The sequence below is a fragment of the Agelaius tricolor genome, unplaced genomic scaffold, assembly GCF_023055355.1.
Source record: "Agelaius tricolor isolate 1412-34295 unplaced genomic scaffold, bAgeTri1.0.p SCAF_40, whole genome shotgun sequence".
NCBI lineage: Eukaryota > Metazoa > Chordata > Aves > Passeriformes > Icteridae > Agelaius > Agelaius tricolor.
This window is the reverse complement of record NW_027269300.1, coordinates 1,974-24,400: the sequence shown is the minus strand read 5'-3', so window position 1 is coordinate 24,400 and position 22,427 is coordinate 1,974. Positions and strand designations below refer to the sequence as shown.

The 22,427-nt window shown below is 47.9% G+C and overlaps 3 protein-coding genes and 1 long non-coding RNA gene across 6 annotated transcripts in view; 2 read left to right on the top strand and 2 right to left on the bottom strand.

Moving 5' to 3' along the window:
* LOC139603662 (uncharacterized) overlaps positions 1-928 on the bottom strand; it is an 18,174-nt gene extending 17,246 nt beyond the window's left edge. The window contains exon 1 of the mRNA XM_071454553.1: positions 863-928. Within this exon, the coding sequence (XP_071310654.1) occupies positions 863-928 (66 nt within the window). The remainder of the gene's footprint in view (positions 1-862) is intronic.
* LOC139603721 (sodium/potassium-transporting ATPase subunit gamma-like) lies at positions 560-22,427 on the top strand. 3 transcript variants are annotated; one of them, XM_071454614.1, is made up of 4 exons: positions 560-686; positions 14,351-14,386; positions 14,494-14,529; positions 21,919-22,427. In XM_071454614.1, the coding sequence occupies exons 2-4, from the start codon at positions 14,362-14,364 to the stop codon at positions 22,164-22,166; spliced, it is 309 nt and encodes a 102-aa protein (XP_071310715.1). In that variant the 5' UTR covers positions 560-686; positions 14,351-14,361; the 3' UTR covers positions 22,167-22,427. The 3 variants fall into 3 exon arrangements, with proteins under 3 accessions (XP_071310715.1, XP_071310718.1, XP_071310716.1); XM_071454617.1 differs by lacking the exon at positions 560-686 and adding an exon at positions 2,970-3,083; XM_071454615.1 differs by lacking the exon at positions 560-686 and adding an exon at positions 2,970-3,093.
* On the top strand, positions 1,606-3,556 carry LOC139603661 (uncharacterized; the record flags this gene model as incomplete). Its single annotated transcript, XM_071454552.1, has 2 exons — positions 1,606-1,708; positions 3,408-3,556. Coding segments are annotated over 2 exons (252 nt in total), but the record flags the coding sequence as incomplete, so codon positions are not given.
* On the bottom strand, positions 6,996-7,777 carry LOC139603717 (uncharacterized). The gene is made up of 2 exons (XR_011683790.1): positions 7,608-7,777; positions 6,996-7,284 (listed from the first exon to the last, which is right to left on the bottom strand). It is a non-coding gene; the product is annotated as an uncharacterized lncRNA (long non-coding RNA).

Sequence of the window (22,427 nt, the reverse complement as noted above, 5' to 3'; positions counted from 1 at the left end):
GTCCGGTACTGGTGTAACTGGTCTGTAACTGGTGTAACTGGTCTGTAACTGGTGTAACTGGTCTGGTACTGGTGTAACTGGTCTGTAACTGGTGTAACTGGTCTGTAACTGGTGTAACTGGTCTGGAACTGGTGTAACTGGTCTGTAACTGGTGTAACTGGTCTGGTACTGGTGTAACTGGTCTGTAACTGGTGTAACTGGTCTGGTACTGGTGTAACTGGTCTGTAACTGGTGTAACTGGTCTGTAACTGGTGTAACTGGTCTGTAACTGGTGTAACTGGTCTGGTACTGGTGTAACTGGTCTGTAACTGGTGTAACTGGTCTGTAACTGGTGTAACTGGTCTGGTACTGGTGTAACTGGTCTGGTACTGGTGTAACTGGTCTGTAACTGGTGTAACTGGTCTGGTACTGGTGTAACTGGTCTGTAACTGGTGTAACTGGTCTGTAACTGGTGTAACTGGTCTGGTACTGGTGTAACTGGTCTGGTACTGGTGTAACTGGTCTGTAACTGGTGTAACTGGTCTGGTACTGGTGTAACTGGTCTGGTACTGGTGTAACTGGTCTGTAACTGGTCCGTAATTGGTGGAACAGGGAGGGGGCGTGGCCTGGCCCCACCCCCGATGACGTCACTCCCTATCAATAGCGCCGTGCGGAGCCGCGCGGGGGGAGCCGGAGCGGCCGGGCAGGTACTGGGACAAACTGGGACAAACTGGGACAAACTGGGGCAAACTGGGGCAGACTGGGACAAACTGGGGGGCACTGGGGGGCGCTGGGATAAACTGGGAGGGACTGGGACAAACTGGGACAAACTGGGAGGGACTGGGAGGGAGCGGGGGGGGCAGGGCCGGGTCCCCCCCCCGACCTCGGGGTGACCTTGGGGGGGAGGGGCCGCTCCCAGTAACTCCCAGTAACTCCCAGTAACTCCCATTAAGCCCCAGTAAGCCCCAGTAACCCCCTGTGACCCCCACTTTGTCTCCCAGTCCCTCCCAGTGACTCCCAGTAACTCCCAGTTTGTTCTCCAGTAAGTCCCAAGAGGCTCCACCAGTAACTCCCAGTAAGTCCCAGTAAGTCCCAGTTGCTCCCAGTAGCTCCCAGTCACTCCCCAGTAACACCAGTAACCCCCGAGGGGCTCCACCAGTGACTCCCAGTAACTCCCAGTTTGTCCCTGCGCCTTCCCAGTAACTCCCAGTAAGTCCCAGTAACTCCCAGTAACTCCCAGCCCCTCCCAGTAACTCCCAGTATCTCCCACAGAGTCCTCCCAGTAGCTCCCAGTAGCTCCCAGTAGCTCCCAGTGCCCCCTGGCAGCTCCCAGTAACTCCCAGTTTGTCCTCCCAGTAACACCAGTAACCCCCAGTCCCTCCCAGTAACTCCCAGTTTGCCCCTGCACCTTCCCAGTAACTCCCAGTTTGTCCCCCAGTCCCTCCCAGTCACTCCCAGTTTGTTCCCCAGTAGCTCCCAGTGACCTCCAAGGGGCTCCACCAGTAACTCCCAGTAACTCCCAGTTTGTCCCTGCGCCCTCCCAGTAACTCCCAGTAATCCCCAGTAGCTCCCAGTCACTCCCCAGTAACACCAGTAACCCCCGAGGGGCTCCACCAGTGACTCCCAGTAACTCCCAGTAACTCCCAGTTTGTCCTCCCAGTAACTCCCAGTAACTCCCAGTCCCTCCCAGTCCCTCCCAGTAGCTCCCAGTCCCTCCCCAGTAACACCAGTAACTCCTGAGGGGCTCCACCAGTGACTCCCAGTCCCTCCCAGTAGCTCCCAGTCCCTCCCAGTAACTCCCAGTGCCCCCTGGCAGCTCCCAGTAACTCCCAGTTTGTCCTCCCAGTAACACCAGCAACCCCAAGGGGCTCCCAGTAACTCCCAGTTTGTCCCTGCACCTTCCCAGTAACTCCCAGTTTGTTTCCCAGTCCCTCCCAGTAACTCCCAGTGCCCCTCCCAGTCCCTCCCAGTAGCTCCCAGTCCCTCCCCAGTAACACCAGTAACCCCCGAGAGGCTCCACCAGTGACTCCCAGTAACTCCCAGTTTGTCCCTGCGCCTTCCCAGTCCCTCCCAGTAAGTCCCAGTCACTCCCAGTAACTCCCAGTGACTCCCAGTAACTCCCAGTTTGTTCTCCAGTAGCTCCCAGTGACCTCCGAGGGGCTCCACCAGTAACTCCCAGTAACTCCCAGTAAGTGCCAGTAAGTCCCAGTAACTCCCAGTAAGTCCCAGTTTGTCCCCCAGTAACTCCCAGTGACTCCCAGTCCCTCCCCAGTAACACCAGTAACCCCCGAGAGGCTCCACAGTGACTCCCAGTAAGTCCCAGTGACTCCCAGTTTGTCCTTGCACCTTCCCAGTCCCTCCCCAGTAACTCCAGTGACCCCTGAGGGGCTCCACCAGTGACTCCCAGTCCCTCCCAGTCACTCCCAGTAACTCCCAGTTTGTTCTCCAGTAGCTCCCAGTGATCTCTGAGAGGCTCCACCAGTAACTCCCAGTAAGTCCCAGTAAGTCCCAGTAAGTCCCAGTCACTCCCAGTCACTCCCAGTCCCTCCCAGTAACTCCCAGTATCTCCCACAGCGTCCCCCCAGTAACTCCCAGTCCCCCCAGTCCCTCCCAGTGCTCCCAGTAACTCCCAGTTTGTTCCCCAGTAACTCCCGAGAGGCTCCACCAGTAACTCCCAGTAAGTCCCAGTCCCTCCCAGTAACTCCCAGTAACTCCCAGTAGCTCCCAGTCACTCCCCAGTAACTCCAGTAACCCCCGAGGGGCTCCACCAGTGACTCCCAGTAACTCCCAGTAACTCCCAGTTTGTCCCTGCACCTTCCCAGTAACTCCCAGTTTGTTTCCCAGTCCCTCCCAGTAACTCCCAGTGCCCCTCCCAGTCCCTCCCAGTCCCTCCCAGTAGCTCCCAGTCACTCCCCAGTAACACCAGTAACCCCCGAGAGGCTCCACCAGTGACTCCCAGTAACTCCCAGTTTGTCCCTGCGCCTTCCCAGTCCCTCCCAGTAAGTCCCAGTAACTCCCAGTAACTCCCAGTGACTCCCAGTAACTCCCAGTTTGTTCTCCAGTAGCTCCCAGTGACCTCCGAGGGGCTCCACCAGTAACTCCCAGTAACTCCCAGTAAGTGCCAGTAAGTCCCAGTAACTCCCAGTAAGTCCCAGTTTGTCCCCCAGTAACTCCCAGTGACTCCCAGTCCCTCCCCAGTAACACCAGTAACCCCCGAGAGGCTCCACAGTGACTCCCAGTAAGTCCCAGTAACTCCCAGTTTGTCCTTGCACCTTCCCAGTCCCTCCCCAGTAACTCCAGTGACCCCTGAGGGGCTCCACCAGTAACTCCCAGTCCCTCCCAGTCACTCCCAGTAACTCCCAGTTTGTTCTCCAGTAGCTCCCAGTGATCTCTGAGAGGCTCCACCAGTGACTCCCAGTAAGTCCCAGTAAGTCCCAGTAAGTCCCAGTCACTCCCAGTGACTCCCAGTGACTCCCAGTCACTCCCAGTCACTCCCAGTCACTCCCAGTCACTCCCAGTCACTCCCAGTATCTCCCACAGCGTCCCCCCAGTCCCTCCCAGTTTGTCCTCCCAGTAGCTCCCAGTGCCCCCTGGCAGCTCCCAGTAACTCCCAGTTTGTCCCTGCGCCCTCCCAGTAACTCCCAGTGACTCCCAGTTGCTCCCAGTAACTCCCAGTTTGTTCCCCAGTAACTCCCAAGAGGCTCCACCAGTAACTCCCAGTAAGTCCCAGTAACTCCCAGTAACTCCCAGTTTGTCCCTGCACCTTCCCAGTAACCCCAGTAACTCCCAGTTTGTCCCCCAGTAACTCCCAGTAAGTCCCAGTCCCTCCCAGTCACTCCCAGTAACTCCCACAGAGTCCCCCCAGTAACTCCCAGTCCCCCCAGTCCCTCCCAGTGCTCCCAGTAACTCCCAGTTTGTTCCCCAGTAACTCCCGAGAGGCTCCACCAGTAACTCCCAGTAAGTCCCAGTCCCTCCCAGTAACTCCCAGTAACTCCCAGTAGCTCCCAGTCACTCCCCAGTAACTCCAGTAACCCCCGAGGGGCTCCACCAGTGACTCCCAGTAAGTCCCAGTAACTCCCAGTTTGTCCCCCAGTCACTCCCAGTCCCTCCCAGTCCCTCCCAGTTTGTCCCTGCACCTTCCCAGTAGCTCCCAGTAACTCCCAGTAAGCCCCAGTAACACCAGTAACTCCTGAGGGGCTCCACCAGTCACTCCCAGTAAGTCCCAGTAACTCCCAGTAGCTCCCAGTATCTCCCACAGAGTCCCCCCAGTCCCTCCCAGTCCCTCCCAGTCCCTCCCAGTTTGTCCTCCCAGTAACCCCAGTAAAGCCCCAGGAACTCCCCCAGTTCCCTCCCAGTTTATCCCAGTACAAACCAGTAACCCCAATTTCCCTCCCAGTCCCTCCCAGTCCCTCCCAGTCCCTCCCAGTCCCTCCCAGTTTGTCCCAGTCCATCCCAGTCCCTCCCAGTTTATCCCAGTTTATCCCAGTCCCTCCCAGTCCCTCCCAGTCCCTCCCAGTTCCCTCCCAGTTTATCCCAGTTCCCTCCCAGTCCCTCCCAGTTCCCTCCCAGTCCCTCCCAGTCCCTCCCAGTCCCTCCCAGTTCCCTCCCAGTTTATCCCAGTTTATCCCAGTCCCCCCCAGTCCCTCCCAGTTCCCGGGCCGGGCTGGGGGAGGGGTCAAGGTCACGTTTCCATGGCAACGGCGATGGCCCCGCCCCCATTGCCCAATGCCCCAGTTTGGCCCAGTTTAACCCAGTTTAACCCAGTTTGGCCCAGTTTAACCCAGTTTGGCCCAGTTTAACCCAGTTTAACCCAGTTTAACCCAGTTTGCCCCAGTTTGCCCCAGTTTAACCCAGTCCAGGCCGGGATTTCCCCAAATTTTCCCCAAAATTCCCCCAAATTTCCCCAAATTTTTAAAAATTCCCCAAATTTTCCCAAATTTTTCTTTTCTCTTGGATTTTTCCCATTTTTTCTCTTTTTTTTCCCCCAAATTTCCCCAAATTTTTCTTTTTTTTTAATTTTTCCCATTTTTTCTCTTTTTTTTCCCAAATTTCCCCCAAATTTCCCCCAAATTTCTCCAAATTTTCTCATTTTTTCTCACATTTCCCTCAAATTTCCCTAAATTTTCCCCTTTTTTCTCACATTTCCACGAATTTTCCCAAATTTTTCCCAAATTTCCCCAAAGTCTCCTCTTTTTTCTTGAATTTCCCCCAAATTTCCCCAAATTTTCCTTTTTTTTCTTGGGTTTTTTCCATTTTTTCTCTTTTTTCCCCAAATTTCCCAAAATTTTCCCAAATTTCCCCCTTTTTTTCTTTGCATTTTCCCCAAATTTCCCAAAAATTCCCAAATTTTTCTCAAATTTCCTCAATTTTTCCCATTTTTTCTTGCATTTCCCCCAATTTTCTCCAAATTTTCCCTTTTTTTTATTTTTCCCATTTTCTCTCTTTTTTCCCCAAATTTTCCCAATTTCCCCAAAATTTCTCCAAATTTTCCCCAAATTTCCCCAAATTTTCCCCTTTTTTCTTGAATTTCCCCCAAATTTCTCCAAATTTTCCTTTTTTTTTCTTGGATCTTTCCCATTTTTTCTCTTTTTTTTCCCAAATTTCCCCAAATTCTCCCCAAATTTCCCCAAATTTTCCCCTTTTTTCTCACATTTCCGCCAATTTTCCCAAACTTTTCCCAAATTCCCCCAATTTTCCCCAAATTTCTCCCAATTTTCCTTGGTTTTGTTTCCCCATTTTTCTCTTTTTTCCCCAAATTTTCCCAAATTTTTCCCAAATTTCCCCAAAATTTCCCCTTTTTTCTTGAATTTCCCCCAATTTTTCCCTTTTTTCCCTTGGATTTTTCCCATTTTTCTCTTTTTTTCCCCAAATTTCCCCCAATTTTTCCCTTTTTTTTTGATTTTTCCCAAACTTTCCCCAAATTTTTCCAAATTTCCCCAAATTTTTTCCTTTTTTCTCACATTTCCGCCAATTTTCCCAATTTTTTCCCAAATTTCCCCAAATTTTCCCCTTTTTTCTCGCATTTCCCCCAAATTTCCCCAAAATTTTCCTTAATTTGCCCAAATTTTCCCCTTTTTTCTTGAATTTCTCCCAAATTTCTTCAAATTTTCCTTTTTTTTCTTGGATTTTTCCCATTTTTTCTCTTTTTTTTCCCCCCAAATTTTCCCAAATTTCCCCCCAAATTTTCCCCTTTTTTATTTTTCCCATTTTTCTCTTTTTTTTTTCCCAAATTCCCCCAAACTTCCCCAAATTTCCCAAAATTTTCCCCTTTTTTCTTGCATTTCCCCCAATTTTCTCCAAATTTTCCCTTTTTTTATTTTTCCCATTTTCTCTCTTTTTTTCCCCAAATTTTCCCAATTTCCCCAAAATTTCCCCAAATTTCTCCAAATTTTCCCCAAATTTCCCCAAATTTTCCCCTTTTTTCTTGAATTTCCCCCAAATTTCTCCAAATTTTCCCATTTTTCCTTGGATTTTTCCCTTTTTTCTCTTTTTTTCCCAAATTCCCCTAAATTTTCCCCAATTTTCTCCAAATTGCCCCAAATTTCTCCAAATTTTCCCTTTTTTGTCTTGGATTTTCCCTTTTTCCTTGGTTTTTTCCCAATTTCCCCATTTTTCATTTATTTTCCCCAATTTTCCCTTTTCCCCATGAATTTTTCCCATTTTCCCTCCATTTTCCCCCAATTTTTTCCCTTTTTTCTTAAAATTTTCCCAATTTTCCCATTTTCCTTGGACTTTCCCCATTTTTCCCAATTTTTCCTTGATTTCCCCCAATTTTTCCCCATTTTTTCTAATTCTTCCCAATTTTTCCTTTTTTCCTTGGAAATTTCCCCAAATTTTCCTTTTTCCATGAATTTTTCCCATTTTCCCTCAATTTTCCCCCAATTTTTTCCCTTTTTTCCTCAAAATCTTCCCAATTTCCCCCAAATTTTCCCAATTTTCCCACAAATTTTCCCAATTTTCCCATTTTCCTTCCTTTTTTCCCCAATTTTTTCCCTTTTTCCTTGATTTTCCCCATTTTTCCCCATTTTTTTCAAATTTCACCCAATTTTCCCCATTTTTCTTGGCTTTTCCCTTTTTTCTTGGATTTTTCCCAATTTTTCCTTTTTTCCTTGGAAATTTCCCAAAATTTTCCTTTTTCCATGAATTTTTCCCATTTTCCCCCAATTTTTTCCCTTTTTTCCCAAAATCTTCCCAATTTTCCCCAAATTTTCCCAATTTTCCAATTTTCCTTGATTTTTTCCCCATTTTTAAATTTTCCCCAATTTTCCCCATTTTTTCTTGGCTTTTCCCTTTTTTCCTCTTTTTCTTCAGTTTTCCCCCAATTTTTGAATTTTTCCATGGATTTTTCCCATTTTTTCATGAATTTCCCCCCCAAATTTTCCATTTTTCCTGCATTTTTCCCATTTTCCCTCATTTTTCTTGCATTTTCCCTTTTTTCCCATGGATTTTTCCCATTTTTTCCTTGGTTTTTTTTCCCAATTTCCCCCAATTTTTCCCATGAATTTTTCCCATTTTCCCCCAATTTTTTCCTTTTTTTCCTTGAAATTTTCCCAATTTTCCCACAAATTTTCCCTGATTTTCCCTTTTTTGTTGTTATTTTCCCCAATTTTCCCAAATTTTTCTTGGACTTTTCCCAATTTTCCTTTTTTTCTTGGAAATTTCCCAAAATTTTCCTTTTTCCATGAATTTTTCCCATTTTCCCTCCATTTTCCCCCAATTTTTTTCTTTTTTTCCTCAAAATCTTCCCAATTTCCCCCAAATTTTCCCAATTTCCCCTTTTTCCTTGATTTTTTCCCTATTTTTCCCCATTTATTTTTAATTTTTCCCAAATTTTCCCCATTTTTTCTTGGCTTTTCCCTTTTTTCCTCTTTTTCTTCAGTTTTCCCCCAATTTTTGAATTTTTCCATGGATTTTTCCCATTTCTTCAGGAATTTCCCCCAATTTTCCAATTTTCCTGGATTTTTCCCATTTTCCCTCATTTTTCTTGCATTTTCCCATGGATTTTTCCCATTTTTTCCTTGGTTTTTTTTCCCATTTTCCCCCAATTTTCCCCCAATTTTTTCCTTTTTTTCCTTGAAATTTTCCCAATTTTCCCACAAATTTTCCCTGATTTTCCCTTTTTTGTTGTTTTTTTCCCCAATTTTCCCAAATTTTTCTTGGACTTTTCCCAATTTTTCCTTTTTTTCTTGGAAATTTCCCCAAATTTTCCTTTTTCCATGAATTTTTCCCATTTTCCCTCAATTTTCCCCCAATTTTTTTCCTTTTTTCCCAAAATCTTCCCAATTTTCCCCAAATTTTCCTTTTTCCCCCAAATTTTCCCAATTTTCCCATTTTCCTTCCTTTTTTTCCCAATTTTTCCCCTTTTTCCTTGATTTTCCCCATTTTTCCCCATTTATTTTTAATTTTCCCCATTTTCCCCATTTTTTTCTTGCATTTTCCCTTTTTTCCCTGGATTTTCCCCATTTTTCCTCTTTTCCTTCAGTTTTCCCCCAATTTTTGAATTTTTCCATGGATTTTTCCCATTTCTTCAGGAATTTCCCCCAATTTTCCAATTTTCTTGGATTTTTCCCATTTTCCCTCTTTTTTCTTGGATTTCCCTCTTTTTTTCCATGGAATTTTCCCATTTTTCCTTGGTTTTTTTCCCAATTTCCCCATTTTTTCATGAATTTCCCCAAATTTTCCTTTTCCCATGAATTTTTCCCATTTTCCCTCAATTTTCCCCCAATTTTTCCCTTTTTTCCTTGAAATTTTCCCAATTTTCCCCAAATTTTCCCAATTTTCCAATTTTCCTTGATTTTTTCCCCATTTTTAAATTTTCCCCAATTTTCCCCATTTTTTTCTTGCATTTTCCCTTTTTTTCCTGGATTTTCCCCATTTTTCCTCTTTTTCTTCCTTTTTTCCCCCAATTTTTTAATTTTTCCATGGATTTTTCCCATTTCTTCAGGAATTTCCCCCAATTTTTTCCTTTTTTTCCTTGAAATTTTCCCAATTTTCCCACAAATTTTCCCAGATTTTCCCCATTTTTTCTTGGATTTTCCCTTTTTTTTCCTGGATTTTTCCCAATTTTCCTTTTTTTCTTGGAAATTTCCCAAAATTTTCCTTTTTCCATGAATTTTTCCCATTTTCCCACCAATTTTCCCCAAATTTTCCCATTTTCCTGCATTTTTCCCAATTTTCCTCTTTTTCTTCAGTTTTCCCCCAATTTTTTCTTTTTTCCATGGATTTTTCCCATTTTTTCATTAATTTCCCCCAATTTTCCCATTTTTCCTGGATTTTTCCCATTTTCCCTCATTTTTCTTGCATTTTCCCATGGATTTTTCCCATTTTTTCCTTGGTTTTTTTCCCATTTTCCCCCAATTTTCCCCCAATTTTTTCCTTTTTTTCCTTGAAATTTTCCCAATTTTCCCACAAATTTTCCCTGATTTTCCCTTTTTTGTTGTTTTTTTCCCCAATTTTCCCAAATTTTTCTTGGACTTTTCCCAATTTTTCCTTTTTTCCTTGGAAATTTCCCCAAATTTTCCTTTTTCCATGAATTTTTCCCATTTTCTCTCAATTTTCCCCCAATTTTTTCCCTTTTTTCCCCCAAATTTTCCCAATTTTCCCCAAATTTTCCCTTTTTCCCCCCAATTTTCCCAATTTTCCTTGATTTTCCCCAAATTTCCCCCTTTTATATATTTTTCCCAATTTTCCCCATTTTTTCTTGGATTTTCCCAATTTTTCCTTTTTTCCTTGGAAATTTCCCAAAATTTTCCTTTTTCCATGAAATTTTCCCATTTTCCCCCAATTTTTCCCTTTTTTTCTTGAAATTTTCCCAATTTTCCAATTTTCCTTGATTTTTTCCCCATTTTTTAAATTTTCCCCAATTTTCCCCGGATTTTCCCTTTTTTTCCTGCATTTTTCCCAATTTTCCACTTTTCCTTCATTTTCCCCCCAAATTTTCCTTTTTCCATGGATTTTTCCCATTTTTTCATTAATTTCCCCCAATTTTCCCATTTTTCCTGGATTTTTCCCATTTTCCCTCATTTTTCTTGCATTTTCCCATGGATTTTTCCCATTTTTTCCTTGGTTTTTTTTCCCATTTTCCCCCAATTTTCCCCCAATTTTTTCCTTTTTTTCCTTGAAATTTTCCCAATTTTCCCACAAATTTTCCCTGATTTTCCCTTTTTTGTTGTTTTTTTCCCCAATTTTCCCAAATTTTTCTTGGACTTTTCCCAATTTTTCCTTTTTTTCTTCGAAATTTCCCCAAATTTTCCTTTTTCCATGAATTTTCCCATTTTTCCTCGATTTCCCCCCAATTTTCCCCCAATTTTTCCCCCAAAATGGGAAAAATTTTTTCCATTTTCCTGCATTTTTCCCAATTTTTCCTCTTTTTCTTGAGTTTTCCCCCATTTTTTTATTTTTCCATGGATTTTTCCCATTCTTTCCATTTTTCCTGAATTTTTCCCAATTTTTCCCATTTTTTCCTTGATTTTCCCAAATTTTTCCCCATTTTTTTCTACTTTTTCCCAATTTTCCCTTTTTTTCTTAGATTTTCCCCATTTCCTCCCTTTTTTCTTGGAAATTTCCCCAAATTTTCCTTTTTTTCCATGAATTTTTCCCATTTTCCCCCAATTTTTCCTTTTTTAATGAATTTCCCCATTTCCCCCCCAAAATTTTCCTTTTTTTCTTGGATTTTCCCCAATTTTTCTTAAATTTCCCCCAAATTTTCCATTTTTTTTCTTGGATCTGCCCCAAATTGTGGAGAAATGGGAAAAAATTGGAACAAAATGGGGAAAAATGGGAAATGGGAAAAAAATTAGGAAAATCCAGAGAAAATTGGGAAAATTTGGGGGAAAATGGGAAAAATGGGGAAATTTGGGGGGAAATTGGTGAAAATTTGGGGGAATTTGGGAAAAAAATGGGGGAAATTGAGAGGAAATGGGAAAATCCTGAGAAAAATTGGGAGGAAATTGAGAAAATTTGGGAAAAATGGGGGAAAATAGGGGGGAAATTGGGAAAAAATGGGAAAATTTGGAGAAAAATTGGAAAAATGGGAAAAAATGGGGCAAAAATGGGGAAAAATGGGAAAAAATGGGGGAAAATGAGGGGAAAATGGGGGGAAATTGGGAAAATTTGGGGGAAAATGGGGAAATTGTGAGAAAATGGGGGAAAATTGGGGGAAATTGAGGAAAAATGGGAAAAAATGAAGAAAATTTGGGGGAAATGGCAAAAAATTGGGAAAATTGGGGGAAAATGGGGAAAATTTGAGGAAAAAGTGGAAAAATGAGGGGGAAATGGGAGAAATTGGGGGAAATTTGGGGAATTGGAATAAAATTGGGATAGAAGATGGGGAAAAATTGAAGAAAATTGGGAAAAATGGAGAAAATTGGAGAAAATTTGGGGGGAAAAATGAAGAAAAATTGGGGGAAATTGGGAAAATTGGGGAAAATGGAGAAAATGGGGGAAAAAATGGAGAAAATTTGGGGGAAAATTGGGGAAAATTTGGGGAAAATTGGGGAAAATGGAGAAAATTATGGGAAAATGGGGAAAATTGGGGGAAAATGGGGGGAAAATGGGAAAAAATGGGAAAAAATGGGGAAAAATGGGAAAAATGGAAAATTGGGATAAAATTCAGAAAATTTGTTCTGGGAATGGAAAAGAAATTGGGGGAAATTGGGAAAATGAGGGGAAAATGGGGGGAAATTGAGGAAAAATGGGAAAAAATGAAGAAAATTTGGGGGAAATGGAAAAAAATGGGGAAAAATTGGGAAAAATGGGGAAAATTTGGGGGGGGAGGGAAAAAATGGAGAAAAATTGGGGAAATTGGGAAAATTGGGGGAAAATGGGGAGAAATTGGTAAAAATGGAGAAAATTGGGGAAAATTTGTGGGGGAAAAAAGGGAAAAAATGAAGAAAAATTGGGGGAAATTGGGAAAATTGGGGAAATTGGTGGAAATGGGGAAAATGGGGAGAAATTGGGAAAATTTCAGGGAAAATTTGGGAAGAATTGGGAAAAATGGGGGAAAATTGGGGGAAATTGGGAAAAACAAGGGGAAATTTGGGGGGAAATGGGGGAAAATTGGGGAGAAATTGGGGAGAAATTGGGGAAAATGGGGAAAATTGGGAAAACTGGAGAAAATTTGGGGGGAAAAAGGGAAAAATGGAGAAAAATTGGGGGAAAATTGGCGAAAATGGAGAAAATTGGGGGAAAATGGGGGGAAATTGGGGAAAATTGGGGAAAAATGGGGAAAATTTGGGGGCAAAAAGGGAAAAAATGAAGAAAAATTGGGGGAAATTGGGAAAATTGGGGGAAAAATGGGGAAAATTTGGGGGGGCTTAAAAGGGAAAAAATGGGGAAAAATTGGGCGAAAATTGGGGGAAATTGGGGAAAAAATTGGGCGAAAATTTGGGGGAAATTGGGAAAATGGGGGAAATTTTGGGAAAATTTTGGGGGAAATGGGGAGAAATTGGGAAAATGGGGAAAAATGGGGAGAAATTGGGAAAATGGGGGGAAAGTTGGGGGAAATTGGGAAAAATGGGGGAAAATTGGGAAAATTGGGGAAAATATGGGGGGGAAATGGAAGAAAATCTGGAAAATGGGGGGAAATTGGAGGAAATTGGGAAAATTGGGGAAAATTGGGGGGAAATTGAGAAAATTTGGACAATGGAGAGACATTGGGGGAAATTGGGAAAAATTGTGAAAATGGTGAGAAATTGGGAAAATTGGGGGAAAATTGGGAAAATGGGGAAAATTTTGGGAAAATTTTTGGGGAAAATTGGGGAGAAATTGGGAAAAATGGGGGAAATGGGGAAAAATTGGGGAAATTGAGAGAATTGGGGTAAATTTTGGGGGGGAAAATTGGGGGGAAATTGGGGGAAAATGGAGAAAATTGGGGAAAATATGGGGTGGGAAAAAGGGAAAAATGGGGAAAATGGAGAAAAATGGGGAAAATTGGGGGAAATGGGGAGAAATTGGGGGAAATTGGGAAAATGGGGGAAAATTGGGAAAACTGGAGAAAATTTGGGGGGAAAAAAGGGAAACATGGAGAAAAATTGGGAAAAATTGGGGGAAAATTGGAGGAAATTGGGAAAAATTGGGGGGAAATGGGGAGAAATTGGGAAAAATTGGGGAAAAATGGGGAAAATTTGGGGGGGAAATGGAGAAAATTGGTAAAAATGGAGAAAATTGGGGAAAATTTGGGGGGGAAAAAAGGGAAAAATGAAGGAAAATTGGGGAAAATTGGGGGAAAAATGGGGAAAATTTGGGCAGAAAAAATTGGGGAAAAATGGAGAAAAATTGGGAAAAATTGGGGAAAATTGGGGAAATGGGGAAAAATTGGTAAAAATGGAGAAAATTGGGGAAAATGGGGGAAAATTTGGGGGAATTGCGGAAATTGGGGAAAATTGGGGGAAAATTTGGGGAAATTGGGAAAAATGGAGAAATTGGGAAAAATTGGGGAAAAATAGGGAGAAATCAGGAAAATTTGGGGGGAAAAAAGGAAAACAATGGAGAAAAATTGGGGGAAATTGGGAAAATGGGGAAAATGGGGAAAATTGGGGGAAATGGGGAAAAATTGGGCGGAAAAAAGGGAAAAATGAATCAAAATTGGGGGAAATTGGGAAAATGGGGAAAAATGGGGAAAAAATTGGGGGTAAAAAAGGGGAAAATGGGGAAAAATTGGGAAAATTGGGGAAAATTTGGGGGTAAAATTTGGGGAAAATTGGGAAAAATTGGGGGAAATTGATAAAAAATTGGGGGAAATCGGGAAAAACGAGGGGAAATCAGGAAAATTGGGGGAAAACGGGGAAAATTGGGGGGAAATTGGGAAAAATTGGGGAAAATGCAGAGAAATTGGGAAAAATTGAGAAAATTGGGGAAAATTTGTCGGGGAAAAAAAGGGAAAAAATGAAGAAAAATTGGGGGAAATTGGGAAAATTGGGGGGAAAATGGGGAAAAATGTGGGGGCTAAAAAAGGGAAAAAATGGGGAAAAATGGGGGAAAATTGGGAAAAACGAGGGGAAATCAGGAAAATTGGGGGAAAACGGGGAAAGTTTGGGAAAATTTGGGGGGAATTTTGGGAAAAATTGGGGAGAAATGGGGAAAAATTGGGGGGGGGAAAAGGGGAAAAATGGAGGAAAATTGGGGGAAAATGGGGAAAATTGGGGGAAAAATGGGGAAAAATTTGGGGGGGAAAAAAGGGAAAAAATGGGGCAAAATTGGGAAAATTGGGGGAAAATTGGGAAAAGTTGGGGGAAATTGATAAAAAATTGGGGGAAATCGGGAAAATTGGGGGAAAACGGGGAAAGTTTGGGGAAAATTGGGGGGAATTTTGGGAAAATTTTGTGGAAAATTGGGAAATTTTGGGTTCCAATCTCTCCCCTCCCCTGTGCAGGTGCGGCCGCGATGGCGCCGAGCGCGGCGGGCACAGGTGAGCGGGGCCGTGACGTCATCACATGGGAGGGGCGTGGTGGTGATGACGTCATCGGTGACGTGGCTGACCCCGCCCCTTTGTCCCCTCCCCCCCTCTCTGTGCAGATTTGGTGCGGTCGGAGCGGGAGCGGTTCAGCTACGGTGAGAGGGGGAGGGGCACGGGGTGGGCACGGGAACCCAAAGGGGGGCACGGGATGGGCTCAGGTGGGCACGGGATGGGCTCAGGTGGGCACAGGAACCCAAAGGTGTGCCCCAGGTGTGCCCCAGGTGTGCCCCAGGTGGGCACAGGTACCCCCAGGTGTGCACAGGTGGGCACGGGATGGGCTCAGGTGGGCTCAGGTGGGCACGGGAACCCAAAGGGGGCTCAGGTGGGCACAGGTGGGCACGGGATGGGCTCAGGTGGGTTCAGGTGTGCCCCAGGTGTGCCCAGGGTGTATCCCAGGTGTATCCCAGGTGTGCCCAGGTGTGCCCCAGGTGTGCCCCAGGTGGGCTCAGGTGTGCACAGGTGGGCACAGGTGGGCACAGGTACCCCCAGGTGTGCACAGGTGGGCACAGGATGGGTTCAGGTGTGCCCCAGGTGTGCCCTGGGTGTATCCCAGGTGTATCCCAGGTACCCCCAGGTGTATCCCAGGTGTATCCCAGGTACCCCCAGGTGTGCCCCAGGTGTCCCCAGGTGTGCCCCAGGTGTGCCCCAGGTGTGCACAGGTGGGCACAGGAACCCAAAGGTGGGCACGGGATGGGCACAGGTGGGCACAGGTACCCCCAGGTATCCAACAGGTACCCACAGGTGGGCACAGGTACCCAACAGGTGCCAAACAGGTGGGCATGGGTGGGCACAGGTGGGCACAGGTGGGCACAGGAACCCAAAGGTGGGCACAGGATGGGTTCAGGTGTGCTCAGGTACCCCTGGGTGTGCCCCAGGTGTGCCCCAGGTGGGCACAGGTGGGCACGGGTACCAACAGGGTGGGCATGGGTGGGCACAGGTACCCACAGGTACCCACAGGTACCAAACAGGTGCCCACAGGTGGGCTCAAGGGGGTTCAGGTGGGCACAGGTACCCAAACAGGTACCAATAGGTGTGCCCAGGTGGGCCCAGGTGGGCACAGGTACCCGTGGGTACCCACAGGTACCCAACACATGGGCACGGGTGGGCCCAGGATGGGTTCAGGTGTCCCCAGGTGTGCCCAGGTACCCCTAGGACGGGTTCAGATTTGCCCCAGGTGTGCCCAGGTACCCCAAGGTGTCCCCAAGGTGTCCCCAGGTGTGCCCAGGTGTGCCCCAGGTGTGCCCAGGATGGGTTAAGGTGTCCCCAAGTACCCCCAGATGTGCCCCAGGTGGGCACAGGTGTGCCCAGGTGTGCCCAGATGTGCCCAGGTGTGCCCAGGTGTGCCCCAGGTACCCCCAGGATGGGTTCAGGTGTCCCCAAGTACCCCCAGGTGTGCCCAGGTACCCCCAGGTGTATCCCAGGTGTGCCCAGGTGTGCCCAGGTACCCCCAGGTGTATCCCAGGTGTGCCCAGGTGTGCCCAGGTACCCCCAGGTACCCCTAGGACGGGTTCAGATTTGCCCCAGGTGTGCCCAGGTACCCCAAGGTGTCCCCAAGGTGTCCCCAGGTGTACCCCAGGTGTGCCCAGGTGTGCCCAGGTACCCCCAGGTGTGCCCAGGATGGGTTCAGGTGTGCCCAGGTGTGCCCAGGTACCCCCAGATGTGCCCAGGTGTGCCCAGGTACCCCCAGGTGTGCCCAGGTGTGCCCAGGTACCCCCAGATGTGCCCAGGTGTGCCCAGGTACCCCCAGGATGGGTTCAGATTTGCCCCAGGTGTGCCCAGGAAGGGTTCAGGTGTCCCCAGGTGTCCCCAGGTACCCCCAGGTGTGCCCAGGTACCCCAAGGTGTCCCCAGGTGTACCCCAGGTGTGCCCAGGTGTACCCCAGGTGTGCCCAGGTACCCCCAGGTGTGCCAAGGATGGGTTCAGGTGGGCACAGGTGTCCCCAAGTGTGTCCCAGGTGTACCCAGGTGTGCCCCAGGTGTGCCCCAGGTACCCCCAGGATGGGTTCAGGTGTCCTCAGGTGTGCCCAGGATGGGTTAAGGTGTCCCCAAGTACCCCCAGATGTGCCCCAGGTGGGCACAGGTGTGCCCCAGGTGTGCCCCAGGTACCCCCAGGTACCCCCAGGTGTGCCCAGGTACCCCCAGGTGTGCCCAGGTGTGCCCCAGGTGTGCCCCAGGATGGGTTCAGGTGTCCCCAAGGTGTCCCCAGGTGTGCCCAGGTGTGCCCAGGTACCCCCAGGATGGGTTCAGATTTGCCCCAGGTGTCCTCAGGTGTGCCCAGGTGTCCCCAGGATGGGTTCAGCTGTGCCCAGGTGTGCCCAGATGTGCCCAGGTGTGCCCAGGTGTGCCCAGGTACCCCCAGGATGGGTTCAGATTTGCCCCAGGTGTGCCCAGGAAGGGTTCAGGTGTCCCCAGGTGTGCCCAGGTACCCCAAGGTGTCCCCAGGTGTACCCCAGGTGTGCCCAGGTACCCCCAGGTGTGCCAAGGATGGGTTCAGGTGGGCACAGGTGTCCCCAAGGTGTCCCCAGGTACCCCCAGGTGTCCCCAGGTGTGCCCAGGTGTCCCCAGGATGGGTTCAGCTGTGCCCAGGTGTCCCCAGGTGTGCCCAGGTGTGCCCAGGTACCCCCAGGATGGGTTCAGGTGTCCCCAAGTACCCCCAGATGTGCCCAGGTACCCCCAGGTACCCCCAGGTGTGCCCAGGATGGGTTCAGGTGTGCCCAGGTGTGCCCAGGTACCCCCAGGTGTGCCCAGGTACCCCAAGGTGTCCCCAAGGTGTCCCCAGGTGTACCCCAGGTGTGCCCAGGTGTGCCCAGGTACCCCCAGGTACCCCCAGGTGTGCCCAGGATGGGTTAAGGTGTCCCCAAGTACCCCCAGATGTGCCCCAGGTGTGCCCCAGGTACCCCCAGGTACCCCCAGGTGTCCCCAGGTGTGCCCAGGTACCCCCAGGATGGGTTCAGGTGTCCCCAAGTACCCCCAGGTGTCCCCAGGTACCCCAAGGTGTCCCCAAGGTGTCCCCAGGTGTGCCCCAGATGTGCCCAGGTGTGCCCAGGTACCCCGGGGCCGTTTTTGGGCAGCTTTGGGGCTGTTTGGGGCCTTTTTTGGTGTTTCTCGGGTGCATTTGGGTGTTTTGGGCTCTCACCTGGCCCAGGTGTGGTTTTTGGGCTGGTTTGGGGCAGTTTTGGGGCAGTTTTGGGTGGTTTTGGGGTCCCTCACCTGTCCCAGGTGTGGCCCAGGTGATTTTGGGGTGGTTTTGGCTGTTTTGGGTGGTTTTGGGTGGTTTTGGGTGGTTTTTGGGGTATTTTTGGTGCTTTTGGGCCCTCACCTGTCCTGGTTGTGTCCCAGGTGTGTTTGGGGCTGTTCAGGTGGATTCCAGGCTGGTTTTGGGACATTTTTGGGACATTTTTGGGACATTTTTGGGATGGGTTTTGGGTGTTTTTGGGCTCTCCCCTGTCCCAGCTGTGGTTTTGGGTGGTTTTGGGTGGTTTTGGCTATTTTGGGATATTTTTGGGGTATTTTTGATGCTTTTGGGCTCTCCCCTGTCCCAGGTGCATTTCTGGGGTGTCCCAGGTGTGGTTTTGGGCAATTTTGGGCTCTTTTGGGCTCTTTTGGGGCAGTTTTGGGGTGTTTTGGTGTTTTTTGGTGGTTTTGGGCTCTCACCTGTCCCAGGTGTGGTTTTGGGGTGGCCCAAGTGCATTTTGGGGTGGTTTGGGGCAGTTTTGGGGCAGTTTTGGGTGGTTTTGGGGTCCCTCACCTGTCCCAGGTGTGGCCCAGGTGATTTTGGGGTGGTTTTGGCTGTTTTGGGTGGTTTTGGGTGGTTTTGGGTGGTTTTTGGGGTATTTTTGGTGCTTTTGGGCCCTCACCTGTCCTGGTTGTGTCCCAGGTGTGTTTGGGGGTGTTCAGGTGGATTCCAGGCTGGTTTTGGGACATTTTTGGGACATTTTTGGGACATTTTTGGGACATTTTTGGGACGGGTTTTGGGTGTTTTTGGGCTCTCCCCTGTCCCAGGTTTGGTTTTGGGCTGGTTTTGGGTGGTTTTGACCATTTTGGGGCCTGGATTTGGGGCATTTTTGGTGGGTTTGGGCCCTCACCTGTCCTGGTTGTGTCCCAGGTGTGTTTGGGGCTGTTCAGGTGGATTCCAGGCTGGTTTTGGGACATTTTTGGGACATTTTTGGGACATTTTTGGGATGGGTTTTGGGTGTTTTTGGGCTCTCCCCTGTCCCAGCTGTGGTTTTGGGTGGTTTTGGGTGGTTTTGGCTATTTTGGGATATTTTTGGGGTATTTTTGATGCTTTTGGGCTCTCCCCTGTCCCAGGTGCATTTCTGGGGTGTCCCAGGTGTGGTTTTGGGCAATTTTGGGCTCTTTTGGGCTCTTTTGGGGCAGTTTTGGGGTGTTTTGGTGTTTTTTGGTGGTTTTGGGCTCTCACCTGTCCCAGGTGTGGTTTTGGGGTGGCCCAAGTGCATTTTGGGGTGGTTTGGGGCAGTTTTGGGGCAGTTTTGGGTGGTTTTGGGGTCCCTCACCTGTCCCAGGTGTGGCCCAGGTGATTTTGGGGTGGTTTTGGCTGTTTTGGGTGGTTTTGGGTGGTTTTGGGTGGTTTTTGGGGTATTTTTGGTGCTTTTGGGCCCTCACCTGTCCTGGTTGTGTCCCAGGTGTGTTTGGGGGTGTTCAGGTGGATTCCAGGCTGGTTTTGGGACATTTTTGGGACATTTTTGGGACATTTTTGGGACATTTTTGGGACGGGTTTTGGGTGTTTTTGGGCTCTCCCCTGTCCCAGGTTTGGTTTTGGGCTGGTTTTGGGTGGTTTTGACCATTTTGGGGCCTGGATTTGGGGCATTTTTGGTGGGTTTGGGCCCTCACCTGTCCTGGTTGTGTCCCAGGTGTGTTTGGGGCTGTTCAGGTGGATTCCAGGCTGGTTTTGGGACATTTTTGGGACATTTTTGGGACATTTTTGGGATGGGTTTTGGGTGTTTTTGGGCTCTCCCCTGTCCCAGCTGTGGTTTTGGGTGGTTTTGGGTGGTTTTGGCTATTTTGGGATATTTTTGGGGTATTTTTGATGCTTTTGGGCTCTCCCCTGTCCCAGGTGCATTTCTGGGGTGTCCCAGGTGTGGTTTTGGGCAATTTTGGGCTCTTTTGGGCTCTTTTGGGGCAGTTTTGGGGTGTTTTGGTGTTTTTTGGTGGTTTTGGGCTCTCACCTGTCCCAGGTGTGGTTTTGGGGTGGCCCAAGTGCATTTTGGGGTGGTTTGGGGCAGTTTTGGGGCAGTTTTGGGTGGTTTTGGGGTCCCTCACCTGTCCCAGGTGTGGCCCAGGTGATTTTGGGGTGGTTTTGGCTGTTTTGGGTGGTTTTGGGTGGTTTTGGGTGGTTTTTGGGGTATTTTTGGTGCTTTTGGGCCCTCACCTGTCCTGGTTGTGTCCCAGGTGTGTTTGGGGGTGTTCAGGTGGATTCCAGGCTGGTTTTGGGACATTTTTGGGACATTTTTGGGACATTTTTGGGACATTTTTGGGACGGGTTTTGGGTGTTTTTGGGCTCTCCCCTGTCCCAGGTTTGGTTTTGGGCTGGTTTTGGGTGGTTTTGACCATTTTGGGGCCTGGATTTGGGGCATTTTTGGTGGGTTTGGGCCCTCACCTGTCCTGGTTGTGTCCCAGGTGTGTTTGGGGCTGTTCAGGTGGATTCCAGGCTGGTTTTGGGACATTTTTGGGACATTTTTGGGACATTTTTGGGATGGGTTTTGGGTGTTTTTGGGCTCTCCCCTGTCCCAGCTGTGGTTTTGGGCTGGTTTCTGGTGGTTTTTGGTGGTTTTGGGATATTTTTGGGGTATTTTTGATGCTTTTGGGCTCTCCCCTGTCCCAGGTGCATTTTTGGGGTGTCCCAGGTGTGGTTTTGGGCAATTTTGGGCTCTTTTGGGCTCTTTTGGGCAGTTTTGGGGTGTTTTGGTGTTTTTTGGTGGTTTTGGGCTCTCACCTGGCCCAGGTGTGGTTTTGGGGTGGCCCAAGTGCATTTTGGGGTGGTTTGGGGCAGTTTTGGGGCATTTCTGGGTGGTTTTGGGGTCCCTCACCTGTCCCAGGTGTGGCCCAGGTGATTTTGGGGTGGTTTTGGCTGTTTTGGGGCTGGTTTTGGGTGGTTTTTGGGGTGGTTTTTGGGGTTTTTTGGGGTATTTTTGGTGCTTTTGGGGTCTCCCCTGTCCCAGGTGTGTTTGGGGCTGTTCAGGTGCATTTTGGGGCAGTTTTGGGGCATTTTTGGGCGTTTTTGGGCTCTCACCTGGCCCAGGTGTGGCTTTGGGGTGTCCCAAGTGCATTTTGGGGCTGTTTTGGGTTTTTTGGGGTTTTTTTGGGGGTGGTTTTCGGTGTTTGGGGGCGGTTTTGGGGCATTTTTTGGGTATTTTTGGGGTCCCTCACCTGTCCCAGGTGTGGCCCAGCTGTGGGTTTGGGGCTTTTGGGGGTCCAGCCGTATTTTGGGGCATTTTTGGCGTTTTTGGGGTCCCTCACCTGTCCCAGGTGTGGTTTTGGGGTGTTTTGGGCTGGGTTTGGGCTCATTTTGGGCGTTTTTGGGCTCTCACCTGTCCCTGGTCTCTTTTTGGGGGTGTTTTTGGTGGTTTTGGGGTCTCACCTGTCCCAGGTCTGGTTCTGGGGTTCCAGGTGTGGTTTTTGGGCTGTTTGGGGCAGTTTTGGGACATTTTTTGGTGTTTTTGGGGTCTCACCTGTCCCAGGTGTGTTTTGGGGCTGTTTTTTGGGTGTTTTGGGTGTTTTTGGGATATTTTTGGGTGTTTCAGGTGTTTTTGGGCTCTCCCCTGTCCCAGCTGTGGTTTTGGGCTGGTTTTGGCTCTTTTGGGGCCCGGATTTGGGGCATTTTTGGTGGTTTTGGGGTCTCACCTGTCCCAGCTGTGGTTTTTGGGGTGGCCCAAGTCCATTTTGGGGCTGTTTGGGGCGGTTTTGAGGCATTTTTGGTGGTTTTGGGCTCTCCCCTGTCCCAGGTGCATTTTTGGGGTGTCCCAGGTGTGGTTTTGGGCAGTTTTGGCTGTTTTGGGGCTGGTTTTTGGGTGGTTTTTGGGTGTTTTTTGGGTGGTTTTGGTATTTTTTGGGTGTTTTTTGGGTGGTTTTGGGGTGGTTTTGGCTGTTTTGGGGCTGTTTTTTGGGTGTTTTTTGGGTATTTTTGGGCTATTTTGGGTTGGTTTCTGATGATTTTGGGGTCTCCCCTGTCCCAGGTGTCCCAGGTGTGGGTTTGGCTGTTTTGGGGCTGGTTTTTGGGTGTTTTTTTGGCTGTTTTGGGCTATTTTGGGGGGTTTCGGGTGTTTTTGGGATCTCCCCTGTCCCAGCTGTGTTTTGGGGCTCTTTTTTGGGTGTTTTTGGGTATTTTTGGGCTGTTTTAGGTGGTTTCAGGTGTTTTTGGGCTCTCTCCTGTCCCTGCTGTGCTTTGGGGCGGTTTTTGGGGCCGATTTTGGGCGGTTTTGGGGCATTTTTGGCCTTTTTGGGGTCTCTCACCCCATCCCATCCCAGATTACGACTCCCTGCGCCTCGGGGGCCTCATCGTGGCCGGGATCTTCTTCGTGCTCGGGATCCTCCTCATCCTCAGTGAGAGACGCAGAAATGCCCCCAAAATATCCCCCAAAAATAACCCCAAAATATCCCCGAATTATCCCCAAAATATCCCAAAAATATCCCAGAATTATCCCCAAATTATCCCCAAAAATAGCCCCAAAAATCATCCCAAAATATCCCCCAAAATACCCCCAAAATATCCATAAAAATGTCCCCAAAATATCCCCCAAAATATCCCCAAAATATCCCCAAATTATCCCCCAAAAATATCCCCAAAAATATCCCCAAAATATCCCAAAAATATCCCAAAAATCATCCCAAAATCATCCCAAATTTACCTCAAAATATCCCAAAAATATCGCCAAAATATCACCAAAAATATCCCAAAAGTTATCCCAAAATTACTCCAAAATATCCCAAAATACTCCCCAAAATATCCCCAAAAATATCCCAAAAATCATCCCAAA

Excerpts from the sequence above, each read along its gene's own strand:
- LOC139603721 (XM_071454614.1), top strand. The coding sequence starts at position 14,362 with ATGGCGCCGAGCGCGGCGGGCACAG. Across the intron at positions 14,387-14,493 it reads GCCGAGCGCGGCGGGCACAG|ATTTGGTGCGGTCGGAGCGG; the intron begins GTGAGCGGGGCC and ends CTCTCTGTGCAG. Across the intron at positions 14,530-21,918 it reads GCGGGAGCGGTTCAGCTACG|ATTACGACTCCCTGCGCCTC; the intron begins GTGAGAGGGGGA and ends ATCCCATCCCAG.